The following is a 24,265-nucleotide window of genomic DNA, read 5'->3' on the forward strand; positions in this document are numbered from 1 at the left end:
TCGGCCCTCAATATGCCTGGTTGGCTTTCTTTCTGGTGTGCATTGAGGGAGCTAAGGAGAGAACGGGCAGAGGAAAAGGTGCAAGGAGACTTCAGACTCCTCTGGGCTTAGAGTCCCAGCTTCACTTAACTTAAATCTGTCTGAGTTTACAACCAGAGAGAGCAGCTTTGTCAGAGGACTGTCCGTCCCTACTATCCCTGGGGTCAGGCCCATCACTGACCACCTAGTCTGTTGCAGGCCCTGGCTTGCTCTCACTGATTTCTGGCTTCTTTTATCTTTCCTAAAATGCAGGCTTGGTCAAGTCATTCATCTTCTATAAAAATCTTTGCTGGCTCCCTTTTCCCTCCAGTAGGGATTCTCCAGCCTGGCATTGCAGGGACACATATATACTCTGACCTGAATCTACCGGTCCATGTCCACCCTTCCCAAGTCCTGGGGTGCACCCAAAGACCCCTCCTACAGCCTGCCCTGCTCCCAACGCAGACTGTCCAGTTCAGCACTTTATTCTGCTGCGCTAGGCCTCTGCTGCTTGATCTGGTCTTCCTTACTGAAAATTTCCCCATCCTTCAAGGCCCAACTCAAAAACCATCTCCCTGAAGCTTTCCCCAATGGTTTGCGTTCTGAATTTTTCTGCACCTTCCAGCAGTCATTGACCCTAAAAATTAACACATTTCATGCAGCACTCAGTTATTTTCAAATCTTCCTTCCTGAGTAAACTGTAAGCTCCCTGAGGTCAGGCACCAGGTTTTTGGCTCCTAACCCGGCATCTGGCACAATGTAGGTATTCAATAAATGTTTGTGAAATGGCCTGGAGACTCCCTTACTGATGGTACGCGATCTGCAGGACGCCTTACCGGCTAGGCAGCACCAGCACCATCTCTGGATGCTGCCATAAACAGGATGTGTGTCCACTGCTCAAGCAGCCCCTGCATTTTTTTTTTTATCTCTCCTCTCCTCAGCCAGATACTTATTTTGTTAAGTGTCCACGCCCACTCAAGAAGAGTATACGAGGGTCCCTTTGGATGTGTTTGATCTGAATGTCACTCAGTAACAGCNATCTCTCCTCTCCTCAGCCAGATACTTATTTTGTTAAGTGCCCACGCCCACTCAAGAAGAGTATACGAGGGTCCCTTTGGATGTGTTTGATCTGAATGTCACTCAGTAACAGCTCCAGATGCACGTGTTCTCATGCTTCCTACACATTCGCGCATGGCCGACTAAGCAGGCGGGAGGGTGCTTTGCCACCAGGCCGGGGGCCACAAGGACCCGCACCTTGCACTCCGTGGACGCTAAAAGCTTCCGGCCTCCTCCTCCTCCCCTCCCTTTCTGGACGCTCCGTAATTACTCAGGCCATTCCGGAGAAAGAGAAGACAAAAGTCACTTTGGCGCCCCCTCTCTCCCTTCTAATAGAGAGGACTCAGGGACTCTCCGGTCCTTCCCGAGCTTGCTTTAGGAACGGAATCTGCGCGGACTATGGAGCTCCAATTGCGTTTCTGATGGGAGCCGGAATTTCGCTCGGCCCCTTACAATGTTTCCAAGGGAAGGTTCGTACATTCGTGACCGTCCCTGGCAGCCGCCCAGCCCGGGACTTGGGGCTCCACTCTCCATTGGCCAGCCGTGGGCGTGACGCGCCGGAGGCGGGGCCTCATCAGCTGTTTGCGGGATGCCCCGAGCGGGCGTATTTTGGAAACAATACCGCGCGGTTCACAGTGGCCTCCTCCCGCGCCAGCCAGCCAGCTGCCGCCGCCGCCCCTGCCCGTGCCTCCCGCCACCCGCCACCCGCCGCGGCCCGGTGAGCGCGCGGCCGGGGGCCGGGCGGAGTTGGATCGCACCTCCTCGGGGAAGTGGGGAGAGGAGTCGTGCTGCGCATGGGGGCCCGGGAAGGGTTGGGCTGCGGGCGTCTGGGGTGACCATGAAGTAATGTAGCGCTGGGGTGCGGGGACGGGGTGCGGAACGCTCATCTAGGTGCGGTTCCCTCCACGAGGGAACTTGGGGGTAGTAGCATTTCTTTCAGACAGCAAGGAGTTGGGTCCAGGTGGGCAGGGGAACCTGCGGTTCACTGCTGAGCCGACCTGGGCTCCCGAGAACGGCCCGGCCTCTGGATCTGACTTTGGGGTAGGACAGTGAGTTGTGGGGCGTCCAGCCTCCCTGCGGAGTCTGAAGGCTCCTCTCCTTAACAGCTGGGCTCTTTCCCTCCTTCCCAATTGAGTGGGCGCCAAGCCCCCGAGTGCTCGTCACGCTGGACCCTGGCGCGGAGCCCTGGCATCACGACTCGGAGGCCGAGACTCTCTCCTGGAGTCACCCAGGTCTGCTGTGTGTCGTGTGGGTGCGTGAGTATGTGTGCATGTATGTGTGCGTACCCAGATTTTAAATCCTGTCGAGGTTCAGAGTGCCCGGCTACTGCCTTATCCTAGGAGTCTTAAGTTCAGCATCCCTGTTACAGCCCTTGGGGGCTGGGACGGCTCCAGCGGACTTTGGTTCCCCCTGCTAGGAATAAAGCCTTCCCAGGCTGTGCTCTTAAGAAATGCGCTCCTCCTACCAGTTTGGACATCACCTCCTCAGCTCAGGCGGAGGGGAGAACAGGGTCTCCTTATCATATCCCAGTTTACACTTGACTTTGCTCAGCACCCCTCAGGAGGCTCCCACGTACAGAAGAGCCACCTACAGAAGAGCCACCTGCAGTTCCTGTGGAGGTAGAGTCCCCAGGGCTTGCAGAGACACACCCTATGGCTGCATTTCCCCCACAGTCCAGTCCAGGCAAGGGTTGAACTTTGGGGCTTTGCTGGGAGGGGGAGGGGGAGGGGAAGGTGACCGGCTTCAAAGGAAAAACCAAGACAATGACTGCCGCTTGTGATTGGCTTTGGAGGGCCCCTTCTTAGGCTGGGATTGCCAGCTTGCAGAGAGAAGACTGAAGGGCAGGAGGGGAGCCCCTGCCAGGTAACTGGCAAGACAGCACTTGGTCCTTTCAGCCAGAAACTTTGTTTCCTGGTGCTGATAAGCTGAAGATCTCCTCCCCTCCTTTGGGAAACACTTTCCAAAGAACACCATGTGTCTGTTTTGCCATCCAAGCCGGCCTGTCCTCACTCACCAGCGAAGAGGGCAGAGATGGGATCACAGATATCTCACGGACTGGTTGGGATGGAGGGAGGGTTGAAGTAAGCACCTCAGAGAGAGCTTGCATTTAGGGAAGCCAAGATTCTGAATTTAAGTGAGATTCCTTTAAGTACTTCAACAACCCACAGACCATTTGGCTTGTTCTTCAAAGGCAAGAGACTGGGAGACAGAATTCCCAGGGGATCTCTAATTGAATCTGACAGTGACAAATGGTATCTCTCTGTACTTAACCATTCAGGTAGTTGCTGCTTCTGGCTGCCCTGGGGACCCTAACAGGTTCCTGGTGTGTGTGTGTGTGTGTGTGTGTGTGTGTGTTGTGTGTGTGTGTGCGTGTATAGGGGGCTGTGTTGGGAGCTCAAGATGCTGGGTGGCTCCCAGCCAAGAGCCATCAGGTGGAGCAAAAGGAACTTCTTTATCACCAAGAAACTCCTATGGACAGCCCGAGTAGTATAGAGGCAGCGAGTGAGGTCACAGAAAGAGGGCTGAATTTCACTTCCTTCTGTGAGGAAGGTTATACCAGTCTCAGGTTCAGCGCTGACAGGAATGGTAGGCTGTGGGGAAGGAAGATTGAAGTCATGGACACTAGTGAGTAGGCTGAGCTGGGGGAGGCTGGCCACATGGCTGGATGGTGGACCTACCCTCTAGTCCAAGCTGTGGTGGGCAGACAGCTCTCCTCCGGAGGGCCCTGACTAACGTGGGTCTTTCTGCATTCTCTCCCAGGACACACGCTTACCACACCGTGGAGCCTGTTTGTTGTGTTGAGCAAGCAGGGGTGGAGACTAGAGTAGATGGGCAGCTGGGCGGGGCTTAGCTGGTGTGGAGGGAACCTGGCTGCCCTAGGATTGTTGGCTTTTGTTTTTGCTGCTCAGCCCGGAGCCCAGCTCAGACTGAGATGAGAGCTTGGTGGTTACTCCTCAGGGCAGTGAGTGAGTGTGTGTGTGTGTGTGTGTGTGTGTGTGTGTGTGTGTTGTGAGTGCTGTGTGTGTACAGCCAGTCACAGCACCCTCTGCCCTCCCACAGCCACTCACAGGGTCTAGTCTTGTTGACATTTCCCCAGGTGTCCTGCATGCCTGTAACAGTTGATCATACCCCTGCTATTGCTCAGAGTCAATAGCAGTCAGACTACATGACCGGAACCCGCCTGGGTCAGAAGAAAAGGCCAAGGAGGGGGGTGGCTCTGGGAAGGCCCAGGGAAGAGGTATGGTGCATCCTTGAAGAGTGAGGCCATCCTCACTGTTTGGGGCGGGTGTCATCCTTGGTAGTACTTTATCCCCGGGTTGTCTGTCATCAGTACCTGGCCCCACATCGCCAGATAAGAAGGGGAAGCAGGAAAGAAGAAAGGGGAGGGGAAGGCTTCAGGTTTGGCCTGGGTAGGAGCAGCACCCCAGAGGCCTGCGTTGCGCCCTAACAGGGGAGATGGAGCCGCCTCAGTGTGTGGAGGAGCTGGAGGATGATGTGTTCCAGCCAGAGGATGGGGAGCCGGGGACCCAGCCTGGGAGCTTGCTGTCTGCTGACCTGTTTGCCCAGAGCCAGCTGGACTGCCCCCTCAGCCGTCTGCATCTCTTCCCTCTCACCCACTGCTGTGGCCCTGGGCTTCGACCCACCAGCCAGGAAGACAAGGCCACCCAGACCCTGAGCCCGGCCTCCCCGAGTCAGGGTGTCATGCTGCCTTGTGGGGTGACTGAAGAACCCCAGCGACTCTTTTATGGTGAGTGCTCTTAGCCTCAGGACTCCTCCCATAGAGACTGGGGGAAAAGAGGGGACTTCCCCTCCTCAGACCTGTGCTTTATTTCCTTCCCCTAATTGAACAGCAGGGGCTATGGATTCCTCGACTCTTGTCATCTTGCCTCTCTGCTTGTTGTTGCTTTTTACCTGTGCTTTATCGGGCACCAAGAAAGGCAAGTTGCTATGCCATCAGTTCTGCCTTTTTGTCCCTTTCTGCAGGGATCCTTGGGTCCATCTTTTGGTGTTGGAGAGAGGGTACCTGGGCCTTGGGTTTTACATCCCGTGGCCCAGGCTTTTGTGTCCTGGGAGTGATGTGCCTTCCATAAATTGGCCAACGTGGCCCCGGAGAAGGTTGGGGGATCTGTGACTCGCTGTTGACACTGAAGGGAAAAACCCAGCCCTTTCTGGGAGGGAAGGTTCCTTAAGGCAGAAGGTGTCACTTGGGACTTTCTGTGCTTGGAAGGGGAACTGGAGAAAGAGGTTGGGCCTGCCGGGGCTCAATGCCAGCAGAGGGGCTGTTTCCAAGGCTCAATCAGACAAGACCCCTTCATTTGTGGGCTTAAATGGTTTGTTTTATGAGTAACATGCCCTCCTCTGGCAAAGCGACAGGGTCAGACACTCAGTCTGCTTTCTTCTTTTAGCACAATAGCTTCTGGAGGGAGGGGAAAGGTTCGGAGGCTGTCTGGCTGGGTCTCAGGGGGCCTCTTGAAGAGACGCTGCAGTTATTCCTGGAGGGAGCTGCCCCGTAGTTCTTTGGGGAGTCTGAGAAGATGGGTTAGGCAGGTCGGCAGAGAAGAGGGAACAGAGGCAGGAGGCAGGCGGGCACCCCTAGCGGCAGCTCGCTTGCAAGCACTTGGGTAGGGTGCAGCACTGGTCTCAAGGTCTTGCGGTCTGGCCTGGGGCACCTCCAGAGAGGAACTTGGCTATCCAGTGGGTCTGAGGAGTTTTCTCTCCCTAGTTTTAGTACCATTGCCCAGAGCTTCAGAACCTGGGCCCAGCCAGAGGAAAAAGTGAAGGCACATTTTGGTTTTCTCTTTCTCTGCCTTGCTTTGCTCAACCCAGGAACTCTGGAGGGCTGCCTCCAGTGTCTTCTCCAGAGAAGAGCTTCAACCTGCTACTGCATGAAAAATAAATTGTGGTCAAGCATAGCTTGGTAAATAAAGACAGAAGGCTGGCAAGTTCCCCCACACATACCACTCTTGCCCTGGCACTGCCTGTGAATGGAGAAGGCTAGCGCCATTCCCTCCCTCTGAGCATCAGCTTTTATGTGCTTGGGCAGCAGGCAGGTCAGGCTGTCCAAATGTGGCAGCGTGCCTGACAAAGGCCTCCGACCCCAGGTCTCAGCCAGGAGCGTTAGGCACTGGGTGGATGGTGCAGTTGTGGAGAATGCTGAGATGTGGGCCCTCTGTCTTTGCAGGCAACGCAGGCTACCGGCTCCCTCTCCCTGCCAGTTTCCCTGCAGGCTTGCCCCTTGGGGAGCAGCCCCCAGAAGGGCCGTGGCAACATCGAGCAGAGGTACAGATTGCCCGAAAGCTTCAGTGCATTGCAGACCAGTTCCACCGGCTTCACATGCAGCAAGTAGGCATGGGGGTCTTGGGATGGGGCGGTGGGGGGGGGAGTCTGCTGGGACTGGGGGAGGCTAGGACCTGCCTCAGCCACTCGGTCTCTGCCAGGCTCCAAGGATATGGTCCCAGAGTTTTGGCTTTGGCTATTGTGATTCCCGTGAACTGGATGGGCCCAACTGGCTGAGCACTCTTGCCATCGCTGAGCTCCAAGTTGGTTCTCTGCCCTCTCTCAGCTCAGGCTTGCTAAGAGCGGTTTGTCCAGCGGTTTGTCAGGAAATGCTACTGTCTCTCCTGGGAAATGGAGTGGCTTACTGCAGCCTCATTTCACACACTGTGTCTGCTTGAGGCCGGCTTGGGAGATTGTCCCTCCCAGACCCCAGGGGAAGATTTTCAGGGTGCCACAGTGACACTGGACAGTTGCGGGGTGCCTGACTGAGGTGCAGTGGGAACCGGGCAACCAAGGCTCTGGGCTGGGCCTGAGTGGGGGAAAGTGGTGGAACCGGTTGTAACCTGACACTTTCCAGCTGGGGAGGCTGCTCCTCATTGTCTCTGTCTGGGAACCGGGACCTGGGACTCTGGAGAGAGTGTACCTCGGAGAGTCTCTCCAGACTGGCGGCCGGGCGCTTGGCCGGCAGCCTGGCACCAGCCCCGCCGGGGCGGAGCATCGCGTGTCGGTCGAGCATGTGGCAGAGTCCATCAACAAAGGCGGCGGCTGGCAGGCTCGTGCTGCAGGAGCCCTCCCTGCCACGGGCTGGAGGCCGCCGGCCCTGCTCCGCAGCCGCTGTCTGGGCCAGCCCCCAGGCACTTAACCCTTCCTCCCGCCGGCTTTCTGGATGGCTGCCAAGGCAGGGCGAGGAGCCCAAGGCTGAATCCTCGCTAGTACAGCCACCTCGGAAGCAGAGGCACGCCACCTGGAAACAACACGTGGCCCTACCTCGGACCATCCTAGCGGGCTGTGTGCATGTGTCTGGAATGGAGAGAATAAATAACTCATCCTGACCGGGCAGACCCTGAGTTTAGATGGGTAACTTCAGGTGATCAGAGTAGTCTTGACTGAAGGGCCAAACCATTGCCAACACCAGGGGAGAGAAAAGTTGTCCTTCAGTCTCCTGAGAACAGACCATTGGGGGTTACCTATGGTCAGTGCCTTCTGCCAAGGAGTTCTGAGGAAAATCTGGGGCTAGACCTGCTCCTGGATTGCTCTCCCAGTCCCTTAGTGATTGGGAAGAGAGGGGGGGCCCTACGCTTAGGTCATAATGCAGCCTAGCTTCCTCCGTTGGCCCCTCATTCCAATCCCTGGTCCCTCCTTTGATTGTTTTCTGGAAACTTGGCTTCGAGGCTCCCCTTCATTCCATGTATGGACTCACTCTGAATCTGGATTTCTGTCTCTTGGCCTCCTTCCTGCCCATTCACTCTAGCCTGGTTGTACAGGTCTATGGCTGAGACCCACTCACAGCTTGCAATCCCGGTGCCGGAGCTGCTGGAGGACACAGTGGCTGTGGGTCTCCTAGATTCATCTAGAGGGCTGTCTGGAAGGCAGCTTTCTTCATTCCCAATAGACCTGATCTCTCTCAACCGTTGTTTCCCAAAATATTCCTCCATCCATTGGTGAGCCCCCGTAGGCTTGGCAGCAGGCTGGGAGGACAGGACTAGAACATAGCCCAGGGCCCTTTCTTGATGACTCAGTCCTAAAGGAGGGGAGACTGCCCTCATCCCAAGGTCTGACCCTGCTCTTTGCTGCTTGGCATCATTTCCCTCAGTGCGGGGCTGCCTTTTTGAAGCTGTCGTTCAGCCATCAGCCAGAGCCACCCCAGCCTGGGAGGAGGGGCAGAGCAGCAGAGCCAAAGGAGAACCATGGGAGAGCCTCCCCTGCAGTGCTCTGCACCTCACCCCATACTGACTCCTGAGTTCCCTGTGTCTCTGTGTCCCTCACGCTCCGGTCTGCTGTCTACTCCTACCTCACAGTGGCAGGAGGCTGGTTAGCTAAGCCTTTCTAGCCCAGAGCTGGTTTTTCCAAATTTTCCATTACAGAGAACCAGGCTTTTTGTCCATGGAATCCTCTTGCTTTTAACCCCGTCCTCCCCACTAACCCTGCTCATAGACCTTGTCCAGGAGCTTGTCCTGCAGGAAGGGCTGGGATAATGGCCACAGGCAGATGGAGCACCAGCTTGCAGTGGAACTTTCAGCAGCTAGCTTTAAGAAGTGAGTCATTTTCTGACCTTGATTATTACATAAACCACAGTCTAATATTTCGTTATCTGGAAAGTACTGTTGTGACTCCTACATTATTTTATTTTATTTTATTTTATTTTATTTTATTTTATTTCATTTCATTTCATTTCATTTCATTTCATTTCATTTCATTTCATTTTATTTATTTTATTTTAGTTATTTCCCTATTCCCTTCCTTGGCAGGTAGGGACACTGTGGTGCTAGGAAGAAAGTGGTTTGGGATTAAGTCTCTAGGCTTTGAATCCAAAGTCAGAAGGCCCAGGTTTGAATACCAGCTCTGCCACCCACTAGCCATCAGGAAGGCACTTGACCTTGTCAAGTCTAGCTCCTCTTCTGTAAATTAGAGCTAATACCACAGAATTTTAATTGTGAAGATTAAGTGAGAAAATACCATTTAGAGTTCCGGGTACACAGTAGGTATTCTTTAATGCGTGTTTCCTGTTGTTTGCCTATAAGCCTGATCATTCCTCACATTTGTTCTTGTCAGTTCACCATGCATTTCCCACCCCTCCCATCAGGCTGATCCCTTAGCAGAGCTGCCTCCCCTGAGCTCTCCTCCACCTGCCCTGCACAGAGAAATGAGTCCACACTGTTCACCTGTTGGCCTCGGCCTTATGTATTTCTCCTCAAAGAATGATGGTCATCCCCCATCATTATAGGCCAAGTTTAGGGAGCCAGGAAACACAACCCAAGAGGCAGTAAGGTGTTGAGAGAGCTTGGCCATTTCCTTTCTTCTCAGATCTGGGATGGTGTCCCAGGGCCCCACAATGGCCATTGGTCCCTGAGTCCTGTAGGGAGTGTGAGTGTCCACTTTTGGTTACTAGTTAAGAATGGACCTCAATTATTCTTTTTCTGTGTCAGGGGAAAACGTCTTCCTAGGAGATGAAGAGCAGAGCGGGTAGGGGTACCATGATGGGGTAGTACATTGTAGGATAGCATTATGGCAAATTGAGTGCATCAGCATGACCCCCAGTTTGAAAGGTTGCAAATTCCACTTGATGTCGGATCTCAATTTTTGCCGGCCACATACTTCCTAAGGAGTGTGCAGGGTGGGGGTCTAGCCCGGTTACCCGAGTGATCAGTTCAGGGTGGCTCCTCTGAATGGAAAGGCAAGGATTTGAAGGCAGAACATCCATGTCAGTGAGGTGCTTTTTGTGGTCTCTTTGGGTCTCCAAAGCAGCAAGAGAGTTGGAGGCCGGGCGCTTGGAGATAAAAACCTTTCCCACCCTGGTAACATGCCCCACCTTCCTTTGACTGGGTCAGGAGTGGAATGTTCCCCTCTTTTTTTTTTTTTTTAATTTTATTTTTTTATTTGAGAGAGAGAAAGAGTGGAGGGGCAGCGGAGGAGGGAGAGGGACAAGCAGACTCTGTTCTGGGTGCCGACCCCAAGGCAGGTCCAATCTCACGAACTGAGATCATGACCTGAGCCGAAATCAAGAGTCGGACGCTCAACCCACTGAGCCACCCAGATGCCCCTGGAGTGTTTCCCTCCTTGTTCCTCTGCAGCAGGTGACCTGCGGTGATCTGCTGACCAGGGCCTGCCTTGCCTTGGGCTCTGTGAAGGTGCCCTGGTGTTTCTGGGTCTGTCCAGCTTCTGCAGTGAAGAGGAGGTGCAGGTTTGCTTCCTCACTGTGTTCATGGGCTGCTGGCGTTAGAAGGTGTGGGTTCTAGTTTCTTTCCATTCCCCCTGCCATGGTCTCCTCCAGCAGGGGCCTAAGAATGGACAGTAGCTGCTGTCCCCTCTTCTTAGGCATGTATCCTATCCCAATGGCACCATCTTAAAATTTGTGGGAAATGTTAAGAAGCCAAGAATCCTCAAAAAAACAGAAGCCACTGTAGAGCATTGAGTGAGTAAAGCTATAAGAGCATTGGATTCTTTGAGTTGGAAATGGCTTTTTCACTTGGACCAGGAGTGGCTTCATTCAGAAGAGTCAGATTTGGAAATTCCCTGAGTAGTAATTAGACTTTCTGGAAAATGAAATGTGAGGAAAATGTTAGCCACTCACCAAAAACTATCTTTCGTTGCAATATCACAGAAAGAGTCATAGACTTAAAGGCAGACCTGGGTTCGAATTTCTTTTTTCTTTTTTTTTTTTTTTAAAGATTTTATTTATTTATTTGACAGAGATAGAGACAGCCAGCGAGAGAGGGAACACAAGCAGGGGGAGTGGGAGAGGAAGAAGCAGGCTCATAGCAGTGGAGCCTGATGTGGGGCTCGATCCCATAACGCCGGGATCACGCCCTGAGCCGAAGGCAGACGCTTAACCGCAGACGCTTAACCGCTGTGCCACCCAGGCGCCCCTGGGTTCGAATTTCTACCTCTGTCACTTAGGAGTTCTCTGTCCATAGGCAAATCATTTAACTTCTCGGAGCCTCAATTTCTGATACTTACCTAGCAGAACAGATGGGAAAATCCAGTAGAGATTATAATACATATAACTACTAAGGTGTGGGCAGTTTAACACTTTGAGAAATGTGCCAGAAGATGATTGTAGGATTTTGCTTGGACCTGTCTTTATAGTTCTTAGGGAGTTCACTTGGAAGTTGTACCCAGAGTGGTGTTTACATCTGCCAACAGCCTGGATCCTTTGTTCAGGGGGCCCTTGACTGCTTCCTGGCCCTTTGGGATGCCCTCCTCGTTGCTGAGTGGTTTTGGGGGCTCAGAGTGCGGCTAATGAGGTCGTTCAGGCCCTAGATGTGGCAGCTCTGGGCAGGAGCCCCAGAGATTCACCTTAGAGTGAGAATGTCCCTGTGGAGCCAGCCTCCGTTCCAGCAGTGGGAGGTCTACCTAGGAGGGTGCCTGGGGAAGAGTGAGGCTGGGGGAGGGGCTGTGGAGGGCTGCTGTGCGTGAGAGCCAGGCCGGGGCTTGGGGGCCCTGTGTTTGCTCTGTGGCCGGCTCTGTTTATATCGCTCACTATATTTAGCTTCTGAGTCATCAGCGTGGCTGACTAGAGGCCGAGTTCCCCACACAACTCTGCACCTGACTACTCTCTTCCAGGAGAAGGGCCTTGTAGTTCCAGATAGTTCATTCCCTCCTCACCAAGCTAGGCCTTGGGGATGGGAGTTGGCTTTTTTTTTTTTCCCCTTAGGGGTGAAGGGAGATGATGGGAGGAGGGATTGGGAGAGGCACTAGAAAAGAAGGACGAAGAAAAATCTCTGGTTTGCCTTTTGATCTTGTCTGGCAACCAAGAGGGCATGTTGCATGACCAGAACGAGAACACTCAGTATATGTGGTGCGGAGGAGGGTCCAGCCTTCTTCCATGCTTAGCTTGCCTTGTCCTGGCTAGGGAACCAGCCCTAGGCAGGACAAGAACAGCCAGCTGCCAAGGTCCCAGTTTGGGAGTCAGAGCTTTGGGGTTCCTTTTCCTCAATCTTGTAGGCCCCTCAGCAGATCTGCCGCTCCTCAGTCCCCTCACTCCCTCACCTTCCACCGGAGCACACACGCCAGGATTCCTTCCTGATTCTTCCAACTTCTTAAGAAGTTGTCCAGTATGGCGCGCCTGGGTGGCTCTGTCCTTAAGCGTCTGCCTTTGGCTCAGGGCGTGATCCCAGGGTTCTGGGATCGAGCCCCACATCAGGCTCCTCCGCTGGGAGCCTGCTTCTTCCTCTCCCACTCCCCTGCTTGTGTTCCCTCTCTCGCTGGCTATCTCTGTCGAATGAATAAATAAAATCTTTAAAAATAAATAATTAATAAATAAATAAATAAATAAATAAATAAATAAATAAATAAAAGAAGTTGTCCAGTAGTTCGATGGAGCAGTTTTCAGGCTGAGGGAGCCAGAGCCATCCCTGGGAAGCTGGGGAAGGGCCCCAGTAGTTCCAGCCTCCAGAGGCTGTGGGGGTGCAGCACGAGGCTCTGGGGATATGGTAGTGCACACAGCCCTGTCCCCCAGCCCCCAGTGGCCTGCAGCTGCATTAGAGGGAACCCTCCCATCTTCCACTGAGAGCTGGCCGGCCCCGAGCTACCCCTTCTTCCCCGAAGAAGTGATTGGTGTCGCCATCGTGGCAGCCAGTGGCTTCCACGTCCTGTTGGCACTGCTGGCTGCACCGAGAAAGCTCTTGGCAAGGGGTATTTTTTTCCTTTTCCGTTTTGCCACGTTGCTTGTTCCTCTAGCATCTGGGTCAGAAGCCTTCTTAGGGCAGTGGGCCACTGGACCCAAGGGGCTGCCCTGTGGGTTTCAATCCCTTGCTCAGCTTGGCAGCCTGGAATTCTGAGCCCAGCTGCCTCTAGCCGTCTTGGCCCATCTCAGAGTGGAAAGTCAGGGATTTCCCCAGGACTTGGTAAGTCTGTTTAGAAGATAGCACTCCTGGGGCAGGCGCTCTGAGGGAGAGGATGTTGAGGGAAGTGCTCTGCGAGGTTAGATGGGGTGCAGGTTTCCTGGTCCTCACCATGGGGAGCGAGCTGCTCGGCGCAGTGACCAGGCCCATTGCTTTATGCGGGTGTTCCTCATTGGATCGCCCCAGCAACCTCGGACCTCTGGACCCCGTTATCCCCGTTTTGCAGGACACTGAGGCTCAGAAGGGAGACACTGTAAGTGGCTGTGTTGGGAGCCATACGGATCCGACTGATTCTAAAACTATGGTCTTCCCACCACCCATCTCCGCTTCCAGGCACCCCCTGGAAGACAGGAGCCTGAGGGAGCGCCCACTCACTGCCCTGACCAGCCTCTCCCTCCCGTAAAACTTACTTCTATGCTCTTGTTGTCTTCCGTTCAGATTGTAAAATAATTGAGGGCAATGGCATCTTGCTCATCTTCGTGTCCTTCCTAAGTCTTAGCCTGGTTGGGTGCTTGATAAAAGCTGGCTGAATTGAACAAAAACATCTCAACTTCTCTCAAGTGAAATTTTCCTGAAGTCTCTCTTATCTCTGTGTTCCTGTTCTCCGTGGCGAGAACCAGGGTGAGTTTAGGCTAGGATGGCCAAAGGCAAGAGATGGGAAAACATCATTGTGGAGAGTGTGCTTCTCCCTGCAAAACAGGGTATAGGAAATTCTGAATTTTAAAGAAACCGAGTGTGATTTTGAACGCGATCTGAAGTTATCATGTCAGAGCAGTTTCAGCTGTATTTCTGTTTGATCTTCCGTTAGCTCTGCCTCTGGAAGGTTTATTTTTTCAGGTCCACAGCATCCTTACCAAGTAGTTAATGATCTGGAAACAATGTCTTTAAACATACTAGGGGAGCAGTTCAGTGGCGATTCTCTTTGAAAAGTTCGTGCTACTTGCCATGATGTGAATGAACACACTGTAATATTTTAGTGGAAAAACATAGCTCGGGAGTCAGAAGTGGGGTCTGAAATAACCCCCCTCCCAACTAACGTGCTTGGGGGAATGTTTCCGAGCCTTTGCTACCCCATCTATAAAATGGGATTGATAATACGTGTCCTTCCTGTGTTCCAGATCTTTGTGAAGAGGAAATGGGGAGATCAGAAGGCACTCTGAGTATGAGATATTATAAATTGCCATCTGTTTGGTAAATTGGCAGGGTTCTTTTCAAGCAGGGCCACAGCGTAGGCTTGCTTCTTCCTCTAGTTCTTTGGGGGTGAATTAGCTTTTGCTGGAGCATCTGGAACACGGGTGACACACAACAGCCCCCAGAGGGTGTGAATTGGATCCAAAGGGAGAGAGGCAGAGGGAGATTCTTATCCGGAGAGGGGAGGGAACACTCTTTGTGCTGAGGGCAGAGGCCACGTGGGATGAAACAGAGTTTGATTTGTGTAATCCAACCTTGTCAGACACCACAGCCAGCTCTTTAAAAAAAAGAAGAAGAAGAAGAAGAAGAAAGTCTTTTACTAGTTGGGCCTCTCCCCAGGCAAGACGCTGATACTATCACATCAAGTACAATCTTTAGACCTGGCTAGGCATCAGTTGTTCCTGGCCTCAGACAAGTGGGTTATCTTGCAAGGCTGACTTTTCTATAATGGGTCCAGCATGCACTTGCTGAGTACCTACTGTGTGCCCCTGCATGTTGCCGTGACACAGGACATGTGGCTGTGCGTTCAGTTGCCATGCCTTGTACACAGTGGGGGTGACTCGAACCGGTGTCAGCTGATTGCCTTCATCCCCTGACCACGGCAAGAAAGTGGGATGGAGAAGGAAGAGCCCTAGGTCTCTAATGCCTGTCTGTGCTCTCTTAACTGAAGAGGATATTTTTATGCAGCATGTGGGATCCCATTCCCTTGGGGCATTCACCTCTATTTTTCTCCCCCCGTGCCTTGGTCCTACCCTCTAAACTCTCAATTTGAGGCCGTCTGGTGTAAGCTTCAATTCCCAGCAGTTTCCCTCCCATACCTCAATCCCCTATCCCTAAGGGCACCCGGACTGTGCATTCTTGGAACCCCCACTTTCTGCAGGTTGCCAGCCTTAGAAGGGTGCTCAAGCTGAGTCTGGGAATGCTGGGCCCTGCTCTGGGGGGTTGCACTCCCTGAGCTCAGGTGCTGTGCTCCGGGCTGTGCCAAGTGCCTGAGCATCGGAGGCCAAGCATACTCTTTCCTGCTTCCCCCTTGCTTCCCCCTTGCTCCTCCTCCCCTTCTGCTGGAAGGATCCACATTCCCTGGCATTTTGGTGTCTCTGTGTACCCATCCTCTACAGTGAATGTGAATTTCCTTCCTCCTTACTGTTTCTCTCACCGGCCTCCCTTCATGTCTTTGTCTCTCCTTTCTGGTCAGGCCCTTTTGTGTCATTTTCTTTTTAATATTGTATTTATTGTTCTTCTCATGATCAGGGCATTCTTTGATAGTTTTGGTGTGAGGCAGCTTGGTTTCTTTTTAGAAGAGGGCCTTTTGGGGGGCTGCCCTGTGGCAAGAGAAGGCTCAGTGGAATTCGTGTGGTGTCTGCTTGTGCCCAGAGCTGGGGCTACTGAGGCTGAGGACTGGTTAGCGGGCCCTGCGCGTGCTGGTCTCACGCAGCCAGCTTAACTCCGTAGGAGGCCGCCTGGTCTCCAGGCCCACCCAGACCCTCCAATAGGCTGGCTGGAGTCAGCTGTTGGAGCTCAGAGTTGTAATCCTGAAGGTAATTGTGGATGACAAACTTCACATCACAAACCTTAGGGTCGGAAAGCACCTCAGGGGTTTCCAGATGCCTGTCTGTGGCCTGGCTGCCTCAGACCCACCTGGGCAGCGTTTCCCTTGGGCTTGGCCAAGTCATTATTCTGATGGGAAGAGATTGAAAGAGACTGAAAAAAATACCAAATCATGAAGCGTTTTCTTCCAGGCCGTAGGATCGCGAGTGATTTTATCTTCTTCTCTCTGTTTCTTGTATTTTCCAATTTTTCTACAGTTAACATGTATTACTTTGGTGACTAAAATATACAATAAATGTTACTTCTGATTTAAAAAATGTCACCCTGGGGCACCTGGCTGGCTCAGTCGGTGGAGCGGGTGTCTCTTGATCTTGGAGTTGTGAGCTCGAGCCCCACGTGAGGTGTAGAGATTACTTTAAAAAAATGCAATCTTAAAAATAAATAAAAGACAATAAAAAAATGTCACCCAGAGAGTTTGTTCAATGTACAAATTCCTGGACAGCTTCCCTGGAGAGTCAGACCCAGTTGGTCTGGGCGGAGCCCTGGGACTCTGTATTTATACCAGCACGTCAGTGGGTTCTGTGATGGAGTCAGGTTTGGGAACCACTGATCTATCACCATGCCTGCGTTTCTCTTATAAGGGAAGTGAGGACTCACAGACAGGCTGGTGGGAAACCCCTGCCTACAGCCCCGTCCTCTGATTCCTGGCCCAGGGAGCCTTCCTTGCCGACCCTTGTACCCCGAGGCCTGTCACAGGCAGAAGCTGGGACTTGGGTCCTTCCCGACGGTGGGCCTGTGTGTCCTGCCTCCTGCACCTGGGCCTGCCTGCATCTCCCAGCAAGACCTCAGCCTTCCAACTCTGACAGCACTCTGGCCCGTAGATGCTTCTGGGTCCCCCAGCACCCCAAATGATGGGAGTGAGGGTGCTGCATTACCTCATCGCCAGACACCTCAGGGCCCAGGAAGTCACCCAGGCAGCAGGCAGCCTCCATTAGGGGCATTTGGGGAAAGACCGAGGCATCCAGAAATGGGATTGGCTCAGGCCCCAGATCATAGAATTGTGATCTCCCTTCCTTGGCCATTGAGCTGTTTTGATATAATTTAGAGAAGGGGAGGAGAGAGGGTCTGCTTTGGCATAAAGAAAGGTGTATGGCGGCGCTCAGAGAATGATGATAATGGGTAAGGGCAGTGCTCTAGGGCCAGGTGGTCTGGATTCAGTCCAGTCCCTGCCACTTAGGAGCCATGTAACCAAGTTATCGAACTCTTCCAATATTCTCATCTGTAAAATGGGAATGATGATATATAACAATCTCATAGGGTTGTCGAGAAGGGCCAAAGGAGTTTCATGTGTCTCCAGGTCACCTGGGGATCTCGTTAAAAACGCACATTCTGATCCAGTGGCTCTGCATTTCCAGTAAGCTCCCACAGGATGCTGAGGCTGCTGGTCTATGGACCCCACTTTGAGAAGCAAAGATGTAGAACGCTCAGAACAGAGCCTGGCACACTCAAGTGTTACTATTTTTGTCTTGACTGTGGTTGTTATTGTTACTTGGCCTTTTCAAACAGGCACCTGAGGAAACTTGGAATTCCAGCAGACTGGCCTCTCCGGGGACCGGTCTTGTCCTGGATTTTCCTCCTGCTCTGCCACATGACCTTTGCACCTGTCCTGGGCAGCAGCTGGGGGAAGAAGCAGGAGGAGGGGTGCCCTGGCCAGCTGCTGCAGGCAGGCCCAAGCCTTCAGGTTTTGCAGCTGAGTCCGTTTTCACGCTGCTTTACTCTAACCAGATTTTGTTAAGCCGGCTGTGTTTCCTCTTTTTACTCATCTTTGTTTACAAAACACAAGGAAGCCATCAGTCCCTTGCAGTCTTCCAGGACTCCTCTGTGGCACACCCCGATTTCCCCTCCTGGCAGTAGCCAGGACTCCAGCTTTCTGGGTGGTTTTCCAGCCTCCCTTGCTCAGGAGCAAGGGGCACGCTGGGGGCGTTCTGTTCACCTGTCTCGATAGGGCCCTGGGGTCAGCCTCTGTCCACAGGTCACCTCTCTCCTCTTAGTGGCCCAAGGCGGGGGTGGAGCGGGGACCTGCACGGTCGCCTGGGGCTAAGTCCGGGAGGCCAGGGCCAGCACCGCCCACAAAGCTCTGAGGGTGCGGGAGACCTGGGCTTACTTTCCATTCTGCCCCTGACTTAGCCTGTCCTCTTCATCGGAGAGGTAGGAGCTGAGCCAGTGATTAAAGACAGCCCAAGAGGGGCCCCTGCTCTGCTGTCACTGCACGTGGACGCACTCACCGCGGGGCCACTGCAGTGATCCCGTCCAGCTCCTGCTGGCTTCTCCCTGCACGCTAGCTTTTTATTCCCCTCTCTACCGAGGACCCTGTGGAGAGGGCCCCAATCCAGTCCTCCTGCCCTGGCAGACAAAGAGAGAACAAAAACCGCCTCTTCCAGCACCCCAGTCCCCTCGGGGCCTCTGCTGGCCCCTGGGAAAGGGTACCTGTGTGGGCGGGGCCGGAGCCCCAGTCCTGTGAGCCACTGACCCCTGACCTTTGCCCCCAGCTTCCCTGCCTGACAGTAGGACCTGGGATAACCTCCAGAGAGTAGTGTGCATTCTTTGTTTTTGTTTTGTTTTCAAGTATGTTCTTGCTTAACGTTTAATTGGCTCCAGTCAGTAGGAAAGCGCTCCAAGAGGGATTATTTATGGCTTACTGTCAAGAGCAGCTATAAAAAGGGCAGCACTGAGCTGGAGATGCTGGGAAGGGAGAGAGGGCGGGTGCACAAGTGTGTGTGTGTGTGTGTGTGTGTGTGTGTGTGTGCATGCGTGAGCAAGCGCCCACGTGCATGTGTCTGTGTGTGTGTGTGTGTTTGCACTGGATGAAATCAGATTTTTGCTGCCTCAGCAGTGTGGTTTAAATTGAAGATTAACCCTTTGACCTTCACAGTGTCAAATCACTTGCAGATGGAGGCTCCCCCCCCTTTCCCCCTTGTTCTCTGTGTTACTTTGGAGTTGGGGGAGCAAGGGGGGCACTTCTTCTCTTTCTTTCTGAAGAAAGTTTGTTGTTCATGGAGCTGAGGTTTGAGGGGCTCAGGAGCCAATCTGATTAAAAGCAGCACTTGGCTAAACTCTGGAAAATCCTGCAAGCAGGGGAAGAAGTTTAATCCTCTTGTGCACAGTGCATAAAGAGCCTGGTCTTTTCTTTTTAATGTTAAAACTGCAGTTATTTTTGGAGAACTCAACTATCTCCCCCTCCTCGCTGCCACTCTTCTCATCCCCCCCCAAGCCCCCCCTCCTCTCCCCAGTTTGCTGTACTGATGGGATTAAAGTGCTGCCCCCAGACACATTGATCTCAACTTCTATCGGGAATGATAAGGACTCAGGAGTCGTGGAGGCTACAGGCTACGTTTAGGAATTACATAGATTTTTTTTTTCCTTTTCAGCACCAGCAAAACCAAAATCGAGTGTGGTGGCAGGTCCTGCTTTTCCTACACAACCTCGCTTTGAACGCAGATGAGAACAGGAATGGGGCAGGTCCCAGGTGAGGCTGGGCTGCCCTCTTCATAACGGGGCACCAGAGGAAGGACATCGGCGAGGACTGACACTGTGTCTTGTGAAGTTTATTCATTGCTGTTTTGCGTTTGCATTTGCAAAGTTTCTATCTGTGTACATAAGACATACCCCAAGCCGGACCTCTTTCCCTGTTCAGGACCTCGACCAGGAATGAGGGCCTTTGTCAAACACTGTTGAAGTAGAGGCTGATGGGTCTGTGATGTGGGACCTCCCAGGGCTCTGACAAGTCGAGTCTTCAGTGAGCGGTTGTTGAAGATGACCCGGTAGGGGCCCCTCCGGCGAGCAGACTGTAGTTTTCCCGCAGGGGCTTGGTTAAGAAGTAGGAGACTGGATTAGACTCCTGGTCCGCCAACGCCATCAGCCTTCCACCGCGGACGGACAGCCCGAGATCTGCCAGTCACACTGCTTGAACCCCCAGGGCCTCAGCCAGGGGCTTTCCAGCTGAGCATGGCAACTTCTGCTAGGCCAGTCAGCCAGCTCCATATCTGGGTTCTCCTTCGGCCCAGCCAGTGCCTGCCCCAAGGGCTCAGGGAATCTTGCCCAGCCCCTGTCATCTCCAGCAGACCTCAGGGAGGGTTGGGTTTCTCCATGGACCCCTCAAACGTGCCGCAAAATGAACCAAACTTCTGGGTAGGCCTCGAGTCTTACTTGCTCCCACTCAGAGACCCCAGGACTGGTCCTGAGGTGCAGAACCCCTGGCACCTCTGGCTGCCTGGGACTGGCTGGGTGTCCACCACGGATGAGCCAAATAGCTGAGGATCGTGCCATAACCAGCAGCTTGTGCCTTTGTCAGCTCTTCTTTCAAAAGACCCAGCCAACAGACTGCTTTCCTCCCCCGAGTATCAGCACGAAGGGGCAGGATTACAGAGGGGCTGGGAAATGTGGTGGCCATCCCACCTGTAGGAGCCAGCCCCAGAGGAACCCAGACCCCTTGGTTTCCTTGGAAACAACATACCTCCTCCCGCTTATCCCCATTCCTTTTTCACACCTAGTGGGATACAGGAAGAAGCCAGCACAGTGGCTTTGTCAGCTGAAACGTGTCTTTTAGAGTAACAGACAATGATTAGAGTGTGGAACCGTCAAAGCTGGGTACACATTTCCGGGCTTCCTTCAGCTTCCAACTAGGCCAGAAGGGCATGCTCTGGAGCCCAGCAGGATCACAGCTGCCTCTGAACTTCCCTTCTCTCCCTGCTGGGGCACTAATGGAGAGAATTTAAAGCAGTCAGGCTGGCAGCTCTGATAGCAGATGCGGGGAATCTGAAAAGACACAGGGAGTCTGTTAACCAGACACGTAGAAATTAAATTATAATTTTTGCATATGTAAGAAAAGATAACATTGGTGCTAACACGAAGCAAGGCCCAAAGAAATGGTGGCTTCCCTGGGCAGAGAAGACCTCAGGGCTACCCAAGGAAATTGGAGGAGTCCAAGTAGACTCTCAAATCTAAACAGGCCCAAGCTCCTCTGGTTGTACAGAGAGGAGGTCTTCAGGAAGCATTAATCTACTGGATATACAGTTGGGCAGGTTGTTCACTGCACAAGGGCACCTGCAGAAGAAGGTAATGGAACTAAAATCCAGCTCATGCTCTGCCCAACTAGGCTATATGCCCTAGTTTGGGGCTACGTCTGCTCAGAGGAAGGGGTGCCCTTCCTAATTTGCACGAAGGTGCCATATGGGCTCACAGTGGCCCTGAGGTGAAGGACCTCAAACTATACATTAGCCTTTGTTTTGCTCTGCTTGGATGTTCTGGAGGTATTACCTCTTCTTGGCTAGAATTCTATTCTCAGGGTGTGTACCATTGTTTGTCTGCTAAGAAGATGGGTTCCTGCTTACAAGGAGGAGCCCAGGGAACAGGTGAAGACCAGCTCCGGAACATGCTGACCATTGTGAAATCCAGCCTTCTTTGCGTGTCTCCACACCATTCTAGGATGTGCATTGGACATGTGCCATTTTGCCCTCTCCTGGACCAAGGCGGTGGCAGACAGGCTGCTGGTGTATGCTCGAGTGGCACACAAGGAAACCAGACACTTTGAACCCCTCTTAGCAGACTTCCCACCTGAGCTGAGCAAGAGAACAAATAAATGGTCCAGGGCCTTGGTGCTGAGGCAAAGCCATCAGCTTCAGAGAGCTTGCTGGGCCCAGGCAGGATGTCCTGTGGCCTGCCCCGAGAACTGAGCCCAGAGTTTGACAAGCCCACCTAACACTGAGCCTGGGGCCGGGTGGAGGGTGGTCTGACTGTGCTGTCTCCCATCTATGGGAAGCCAGGAACTATCTCACTGTCCTAAGCAAGCTGGGGCACAATTTAAAACCTCCTCCTTCGCCCTTCCCCCCAAAACACCCAAGAGGTAAATAGCCCCAGGAAGGAGAGAGGGAAGTTCCTCCTGGCTGGCTGGTTTTAATTGGCCTAGTGATCTAGACTGGCCCCTTCCCCCTCTGCCTGGTGAGTTGGTCTGAACATTCCTCAAGTCCAGCCTCAGGAGACACATCCCTCCCTCCAGGCTCCCTTCCCCCATCCCCCACCCCGGGAGCATGGCTGTCTCTAGCTAGGGGGTGGAGAATCAGATTTGAAGGGAGGGAGACTCTGACCTGGCTCCTGACCTGTAACCAGCAGAAGACTTGTGGAGTTTTTGTGGTTTGCCAGGGTAAGGGGTGGGAGAGGGGCTGGAAACCTCCCTCTCATTATAGAAAAGCCCTGGAGGGAGGAAGCCTGGTATTCAGGGTCAAAACAGCCCATCTAATTCAGAACCCTAGAGTTTCTGGAAGCTGGTAGACAGAACTGGGGAGAGAACCCCACCCAGGCCAGACATCTGACTCCCTCAGTGAGTTAGAGGACTCGGCCTGGCCTCTTTGCCTTTGCCTGCTTCAAAGTTTGGGCTGCTGGAGAGCTGTCCCCGTGGCCTTTTCTTGCTCAGGGCAAGGGAGAGAAAGATCACCTCCCAGTGACCTCCCCAAGCCCTGAGGGGGTGTGGGTCCATGTCCAGAGCTTACATGTTAGGCACGCTCCAAACATTCAGAGGGGCCCAGCTGACTTGTCTCACTGTCCCTAGTGGCCGAGCCTCATCCAAGGTTGGCTCCAGCCTGGGCATGGAAAGGGCTGGGGGGCTGTTGTTTGGGATGGTCCAGACACGGCCTCCTTTGGGGGCTGGGAAGCTACTGCACCTGCCCCGGTCAGCAAGGCGCACTCTGAGAGCTGGCAAGCTTGTGTCATTTGGTGGACTTGATGAAGAGGGTGTATGGAGAGTGGAGAGCAGGAAAAACAAAAAGACTTCTGCCTCGACGGCTCTGCGGGGCTTCTGGGAATCAATGTTCAGCCTGGGCTGTGGGAAGCTGCGGGGCCCTCTGGGTGCAGGCAGATCCTTGGTGGGACACTGGACCTTGGCTGGACTTGGTCCAGGAAGGGGTTAACTTATCAGCCCCTGAAGCCTCCTGGGCACACTGTGGGCAGGGGGCACCTCAGCTGGAGGGGACTTGGAGCTTTGAGGGAATAACACAGAAAGCCAAGTTCTTCCATAGATGCACCAGCCTTGCAGGCCACAGGAGCTGGGAGCTGGCACCTGGGTCTGCCCTGCCCCCCTGTATGCATGTGTGGCCGGCGCCTCTCCCCTGCTCTGTGAGCATCCGCCCCATCCCTGGGACCACAGGGGCTGTCAGGGGGAGACCCAGTGAGAATGTAGCATTTTGTTCAGCCCAGGTTAGTTGTCCTGGGTTCCAGGCACTCTGCCTCTGGGAGAGAGACAGGGAAAGAGAGGGAGCGGAAAGGGGACCCATTGTTTTTTAACCTGTACAGAATATTTGGCTTTCTGTTCTTCACATGCATATATGTGTGTGTATATTCTCCCCCATCGATTGGTACAATTTTTAATAAAACCATTTAAAGCAAAGCTGGTCTTTCTTTTTCAAGGTGTGATAAAACTCCAAGGGGATCCCTTAGGGAATTAGAGACTCCTGACTTGTTTCTGGCCGCCATCCTGAGTCAGCCCCAGGCTCCCTGCTTTGTCAGGACTTCCTTTCCCCTCTGGGGGTGGAGAGGAGCCCCATGCTGACATCACAGTCAGCAGCACAGGAGAGGCCCCATGAGGTGGAAAGACCCGGGCTTTGGATCCAGACCTGGATTTGGATCCGGTTCCAGCCTCCACCACCTGAACGGTCTTAGGCAAATTGTGTCCCCTCTCTGAGCCTTCTGCTCTTCTCGAAGAAGTACTCAGCAGTTACTGCGCCTGTCTGCAGAATAGAGGGGAGGGGCAGAGGCCCTCAGCAGGGGCAGCCTTGGGGACCGAAAATGCTTGGCAGCCCCTCCCCCGCCCACCCTCCCCTCCCCTCCCGTCAAGCTGGGCTAGGGCTTCCTTTTATCAAGGTAACTCTCAGGAGGTATGCTAGTTGGAGGGGGCTTCTGGCTGGCCTTTCTCTGTGGATTAACAAGGTGTCCGACTCAAAAGGGTAACTTAAAGCCCTTGACGGAATTCTGAAAATCCTCGGGAAAAAAACACTTCTGGTCCTGTGAGCAGTGAGCTGCGAGCCAAAGGGCCAGCTTGCCTTATCCGCCTTATCCGTGCAGGGCCCCCCTCATTTAGGAGGCCTTCAGCCCTCCGAGGGCCAGCTTTGGACTCCAGTTCCTGCCCTCACAGACTGTGCGAGCTTGCATGTCAATCGTGCCTTACCTCTTCATTTTAAAAATTAATTTATTGATTTTATTTATTTGAGACAGAGAGTGTGAGTTGGGGGGGTGGCAGAGGGAGAGGGAGAAGCAGACTCCCCACCGAGCAGGGAATGAATCCAGGATCCTGGGTTCACGAACTGAGCAGAGGGCAGATGCTTAACCCACTGAGCTGCCCAGTCGCCCCTTACCTCTTCATTTTACGGATGAGTAAACTGAGGCCCAGAAAGGGGATGTAATTTTCTGTTTGGGCTTTTTAAATAGCTGAGTTAGTCAGAGGGGGGTGCTGACCCCATCCACCCAGGTTTCCATCTGGAAATTGCAATGCTCTTGCCCAAATCTGCAAGGAAGCCAAAACTTGTCTATTTTTATTTTTATTTTTTAATTTTTTAAAAATATTT

General features: G+C 53.2%; 1 protein-coding gene across 3 annotated transcripts; it reads left to right on the forward strand.

Annotated features, from left to right (window-relative positions):
- Positions 1 to 1,673: 1,673 nt before the first annotated feature.
- Positions 1,674 to 23,091, forward strand: BMF (Bcl2 modifying factor). 3 transcript variants are annotated; one of them, XM_002913228.4, is made up of 5 exons: positions 1,674 to 1,792; positions 2,210 to 2,306; positions 4,526 to 4,822; positions 6,257 to 6,417; positions 19,082 to 23,091. In XM_002913228.4, exons 3-5 carry the CDS (start codon positions 4,531 to 4,533, stop codon positions 19,181 to 19,183), a joined length of 555 nt encoding a protein of 184 aa, XP_002913274.1. In that variant the 5' UTR covers positions 1,674 to 1,792; positions 2,210 to 2,306; positions 4,526 to 4,530; the 3' UTR covers positions 19,184 to 23,091. The 3 variants fall into 3 exon arrangements, with proteins under 3 accessions (XP_002913274.1, XP_034517065.1, XP_019657907.1); XM_034661174.1 differs by lacking the exon at positions 2,210 to 2,306 and having other exon boundaries at positions 1,694 to 1,792; XM_019802348.2 differs by lacking the exon at positions 1,674 to 1,792 and having other exon boundaries at positions 1,830 to 2,326.
- The last annotated feature ends 1,174 nt before the right edge of the window (positions 23,092 to 24,265 follow it).

The sequence above is a fragment of the Ailuropoda melanoleuca genome, chromosome 5 (assembly GCF_002007445.2).
Source record: "Ailuropoda melanoleuca isolate Jingjing chromosome 5, ASM200744v2, whole genome shotgun sequence".
In the NCBI taxonomy this organism is placed as follows: Eukaryota; Metazoa; Chordata; class Mammalia; order Carnivora; family Ursidae; genus Ailuropoda; species Ailuropoda melanoleuca.

Excerpts from the sequence above, each read along its gene's own strand:
- BMF (XM_002913228.4), top strand. The coding sequence starts at position 4,531 with ATGGAGCCGCCTCAGTGTGTGGAGGAGCTGGAGGATGATGTGTTCCAG. Across the intron at positions 4,823-6,256 it reads ACCCCAGCGACTCTTTTATG|GCAACGCAGGCTACCGGCTC; the intron begins GTGAGTGCTCTT and ends CTGTCTTTGCAG. Across the intron at positions 6,418-19,081 it reads ACCGGCTTCACATGCAGCAA|CACCAGCAAAACCAAAATCG; the intron begins GTAGGCATGGGG and ends TTTCCTTTTCAG.